We start from the raw sequence: 6,000 nt of genomic DNA, 5'->3' as shown, positions 1-6,000 counted from the left end.
TGCGTAAGTGGAGTGGATCCGAAGCTGATCGTAGTGAGCGAGATAAGAGACAGGCTAAGTATTTTTGGCTCATGTCTGAACCTGATTTTTGTTGGTTTTTTTTCAAGAAGACAGAAAAAGACAGCAATGACAAAGACAGCTGTGTGACAGCGACATCTGAAGCTGTGTATTAAATAAATAAAAAAACAAACAAACAAAAAACAAAAAAACACACCAAAAAAATAAAGCCCTAACCTGTTCAGTCCAATCAACAAGATGTGCGGGAGTTTCCATATGTCGATCTTTTTCTCTGCGTCCCGCTCCACTTTGCACTGGGGGCACTTCCATTTACAGCTGCCCGTCATCATCTCCGGCTGCAGGAACGCTCGGAAACAGTCCTGCTCATAAACACATGCATGTGCACGCGCACACACACACACACACACACACACACACACACACACCAACATGCAGAGTTGTTCCTGGCAAAATTCTGTAGAAAAATCCACTTCGAAAGGAAAAACAAAAATATAACTGCACGCAGGAAAAAATACAAAAAAATGGGTGGCGCTGTAGTGTAGCGACACGCTCTCCCTGGGGAGAGCAGCCCGAATTTTACACAGAGAAATCTGTTGTGATAAAAAGAGAAATACACTATACACTTTACACAATACACACACACAAACATACACCAACAGACACACATACACACACACATCAACACATACACACATAACCACGAGGCTTGAACCTAGAAGATCTCAGTCGACAGACAGATCCAATCGAGGACAAAATTCCAAAATACAATTACAGACTTGCGAACCGGGACAAATTCACAAGTTTGCTTTCAACATTTTCAAAATAACACCATAAATGATTCAGACGTCAACAATTTATACTCGATATCTAAAAAAATGCAATCATCACCACTGCAAATGAATCTATTCCCAAGTACAAATAAGTTAAATCTCATAAGCACTCTGGTAATATCTGGTGGAATGAGGCTTGTCAAGCAGCAAAGACAGAAAAGAAGTAAAAATAGAATAGAATAGAATAGAATATGTCTTTACTACCAAGTGTACCGGGGTCACAAGGAATATTGGGGAGGGATAGTACATAACAAGATACGAACATAAATCGAAAATCATACACAAACACAGATACAGTAGAAATAAGATACATACAAGTGCATATCAATATAAAAACTTGTGCAAACTCACGCATGCACGCACTGCACACAGACACACACACATGCACACACACACATACACACTTGAACAGAAGCTGCATATTACATGTGGATGGGGCTGATGACTAGATATTCAGGTAGATGGTTGTTGGTTGCACAATTCTATTTATCACACTGGATTTGTTCGAGAGACAGGACAATGACTGCTTTGGGGAAAAAGCTATTGGCGAAGCGACTGGTTTTCGTCCTTATACTTCTGTACCGTCAACCAAAATATACTTACAAGAACAACCTCCCTCAAATCATTCAGAGATGGAAAAAGATCAAAATAAAGCTAACAGGGTAAATGCACAAGCAAAAACGCAGAACTGGTCATCTTTCTGAATAAATGAAGTTTTCAATCACAAAGATATGCAAAAACAATGAAAAATGGAATAAATTTACCACAGTGCCCCATTAAACTGGACCATTCAGATCTATCTTCAAACATTGAAAAGGCAGAGGATTTTGCTGATATGTTTGCTAAATGATAGTAGAAACACTGGTTTGTCAAAAGAAAACAAAGTTCATAGAAAGCCAAGACACAAATAAAGCATACCAGGATTCAGAGAGCATAAATCATATATAATAATAATAATAATAATAATAATAATAATGGATACTTATATAGCACACTATCCAGAAATCTGCTCTAGGTGTTTTACAAAAACGTTTTTGTTAACATAAAACATTATATCTATGTTACATACACACACCAAAATGTGACTACACACACACACACACACATACACACACACACACACTGCATACATACATTTTAACATACACGTGTAAGTAACAGCTACCCTAACACATACGCACACATAGGCAGGCACAAACTTACATAAACACACGCACACACAATACACATTCATATACATGCATGTAGTTATGTACACATACATATGTATACACACATAGTCAAGCACAGCTAACGCAAAGGAAGTGGACCTGCCACAATTGAACTTATTGCTGAGGGAAAAGTTGAGTTTTGAGACGAGATTTAAAAGATGCGAGGGAATCAGAATGACGGAGGTTATCAGGGAGCTTGTTCCACGTCTTTAGCGATATATATACATATATATATATACATATATACATATATATAGTTAAATAATACTATATGAAATAAAGGAATCTCTCTCAGACATCAGCAGCAAAAAAAAACCCAAAAAACAAAGCATGTTGGTCTGGACAGAATTTCAAATGAAATGTTGAGACATTTGCCTGGAAATCTGACTGATTTCTTACACTTACCTTTAAAGATATGTAAAGTTTTCCACCAACTGCCTTAACATTGCATGCATGCAAACTAATGGAAATCTTTTTTTTTTTTTTAAGACTTGTTCACTATTGTGAGAAACATAATGTAATTCCCATAAATCAAACTGGCCACAGAAAAAGTGAACACCTGTGGGAGGCAGGCATGGGCAGACAACACTCACCTTCAGGGAACACCTGTGGGAGGCAGATGTGGGCAGACAACACTCACCCTAAGGGAACACCTGTGGGAGGCAGGTATGGGCAGACAACACTCACCCTAAGGGAACACCTGTGGGAGGCAGGTGTGGGCAGACAACACTCACCCTAAGGGAACACCTGTGGGAGGCAGGTATGGGCAGACAACACTCACCCTAAGGGAACACCTGTGGGAGGCAGGTGTGGGCAGACAACACTCACCTTCAGGGAACACCTGTGGGAGGCAGGTGTGGGCAGACAACACTCACCTTCAGGGAACACCTGTGGGAGGCAGGTATGGGCAGACAACACTCACCCTAAGGGAACACCTGTGGGAGGCAGGTATGGGCAGACAACACTCACCTTCAGGGAACACCTGTGGGAGGCAGGTGTGGGCAGACAACACTCACCTTCAGGGAACACCTGTCAGAGGCAGAGGGACCAGACAACACTCACCCTAAGGGAACACCTGTGGGAGGCAGGTGTGGGCAGACAACACTCACCCTAAGGGAACACCTGTGGGAGGCAGGTATGGGCAGACAACACTCACCTTCAGGGAACACCTGTGGGAGGCAGGTGTGGGCAGAGAGGGCAGACAACACTCACCCTAAGGGAACACCTGTGGGAGGCAGGTGTGGGCAGACAACACTCACCCTAAGGGAACACCTGTGGGAGGCAGAGGGACCAGACAACACTCACCTTCAGGGAACACCTGTGGGAGGCAGGTGTGGGCAGAGAGGGCAGACAACACTCACCCTAAGGGAACACCTGTGGAAGGCAGGTGTGGGCAGAATGGGCAGACAACACTCACTCGAAGGGAACACCTGTCGGAGGCAGGTAAGGGTAGACAGCACTCACCCTGAGGGAACACTTGTGGGAGGCAGGTATCGGCAGAGAGATGTACATGAAGGCCTGGAAGGTGACCGACTTTTTGTGACAGGTGCGACACATCAGCGTGGACTTCAGCTGACCCTGAAAAAGACCCAAGATAATGAATACACTGAGTCACACCACCACCCAAATGACTCGGCAGCAGTGCAGGGTCTCTGCTACTGTGTGGCCTCCTGGCGACCTAACATCGATAGTTCCCTATGGATTAAAGTGTAACGCCCCTCCCCCACGCCCCCTCAAAACCCCTCCCCACCTCAGCCACTCACACACACACACACACACACACACACACACACAGAGCCAGTGGACACAAGATGACGGACAAACCCCCGACCTAGAACAGCTCCACAATGATGGAGCGATAAAGTCCCACCCCCCACCCCCCACATACTCCACCCACCTCTCAAAACCCCTCTCCCACCTCCCCTCCTATAATACCTCTTTTTTTTTTTTTTTACACTCCACCATCTCTTTAAATTTTCTATTTCTTATAACTGACCTATTTTCATTTCCTCTAATGCATACATTAAAAATGTCTTACACTTTCCATCTCTTTCATCTACTACCTCTCTTCTTTCCGTCTAATAACACTTCTAGTGAACTGAAGATCTCGCAGAACCAGTGGACACAGGGTGACCGATGAGCCCCCTACCTGGAACAGCTCCACAATGATGGAGCGATGAAGTCTCACCACCACCTCCATACTCCCCCACCACTACCCCATCAACCCCCCCCGCCACCCTCCCACCCCCCACGCGCCCCTCCACACACACACACACACACACACACACACACACACACTCACAGCCAGACACAAGGTGACGGACAAACCCCCTACCTGGAACAGCTCCACAGTGATGGAGCGATGAAGTCTCACCACCACCCACATACTCCCCCACCACTACCCCATCAAAACCCCTCCCCAACCTCCACCCCGCCCCCTCCACACACACACACACACACACACACACACACACTCACAGCCAGACACAAGGTGACGGACAAACCCCCTACCTGGAACAGCTCCACAATGATGGAGCGATGAAGTCCCACACCCTCCCATCACATACTCCCCACCCCCCACACCCCCATTCCCTCAATACCCCTCCCACACCTCTGCCACACACACAGACACACACGCACACACACACAGACACACACACAGACACACACACACACACACACACACACAGAGTGTTTAAACACAAAGAATGCAACTAATCCCAGAACTAAATTTGACACCAACAGCACATTCCAAACAAATTACAAGTCTAATGTATAGAATTCGTTTAAATGCCTTTCATACAATTTTTTTCTAAAAATATAAAATGTATATGTGGTAAGCAAATAATTTTAAGCTATTTACTCATTTACTGTCCAAGCATAAAACAGTTAATTCCAAAAGATGTAGTTGATGACTTTTCTTCCAATATTTCATTAGCCACTGAAAAGATTTTGAAAGATTATTCACTGCTTAGAATGTTTTCGGAAATTTTAAACTCCAGTCCAGTTGGTATCCTCCTTTGATGTATTATAATCAGTTGTTATTTATATTTACACTGTTGTAGGTTAATACTTGTTGGTATGCATACACATATTCTCCTTCCCATGACACCTCATTCATTACACACCACAATCTCTTTAAAAGGAAATTTTCTATCTAAAATTACGTTTAAATAACATACTTACCGTGACCCAACTAGTGCAGACTCCGGCAGGGGTCTGACATTCCTGTCCTGTGCAAACTACTATCCGCCTATGCGGAGCAGACGAAACTACGGCCGATAACCTCCCGGAAGTAGGTAACCTCCCCTTTGTCCCGCTGGTTATCGCCCTTTTTTGACGGCAATATGCCATCACCAGCGCAGCAAGCAGGGAGAACAGGAAGCGGGGAGGACGGGAGGGTCTTAAATTTGGGTCACGGTAAGTATGTTATTTAAACGTAATTTTAGATAGAAAATTTCCTTTTAATTACACATACTTAACCGTGACCCAACTAGTGCAGAATAGCACGACAAGGTGGAGGGCTCACCTGTTCTACTGTCTGTGTGCTGTGATGGTCTGTTGTGCAGCTACCACAGAAGCGATGGCTCTTGCGCCATCAACCCGCAGGCGTGCGACATCTCTCTGGTAGAAGTCGATGAGTCATTATCCCTAAGGCGATAGGTGTCCCTCAAGTAGAATTTGACGAAAGTAGAGTGTACTGTGTCGCCTAAGGACATTAGTGCGGGTAAAGAAGACAGAGGTCCACAGCTGTATTGTGGGGGAGGTCTGTGGACCACAGCTGAGCGGATGAGCGCGGATGAGCGTCAATGCAAGGAGGTGCGCATGTGGTTTGATCTGATGATTCCACAACGGATTTGTGGGCCGATAGTGGAAGTGGTTTTTGTGTTTGAAGGAAACTGTGGCATGAGACAGAGGTAGGTCACCGTGTTGGGCCTGCC

At 44.8% G+C, this 6,000-nt stretch overlaps 1 protein-coding gene across 2 annotated transcripts in view; it reads right to left on the bottom strand.

Moving 5' to 3' along the window:
* The window catches only part of LOC143278159 (ubiquitin carboxyl-terminal hydrolase 8-like), a 56,587-nt gene that overhangs the window by 9,199 nt on the left and 41,388 nt on the right, over positions 1-6,000 (bottom strand). For both annotated transcript variants that reach the window (XM_076583208.1, XM_076583209.1), the window contains exons 23-24: positions 3,524-3,637; positions 235-377 (exon numbers count right to left, since the gene is read on the bottom strand). In XM_076583208.1, coding sequence (XP_076439323.1) covers positions 235-377; positions 3,524-3,637 — 257 coding nt within the window. The remainder of the gene's footprint in view (positions 1-234; positions 378-3,523; positions 3,638-6,000) is intronic.

This window comes from Babylonia areolata, chromosome 35 (genome assembly GCF_041734735.1).
Source record: "Babylonia areolata isolate BAREFJ2019XMU chromosome 35, ASM4173473v1, whole genome shotgun sequence".
Classification (NCBI taxonomy): domain Eukaryota; kingdom Metazoa; phylum Mollusca; class Gastropoda; order Neogastropoda; family Buccinidae; genus Babylonia; species Babylonia areolata.
The sequence above is the reverse complement of the archived record's forward strand: the minus strand, read 5'-3'. Positions and strand labels throughout refer to the sequence as shown.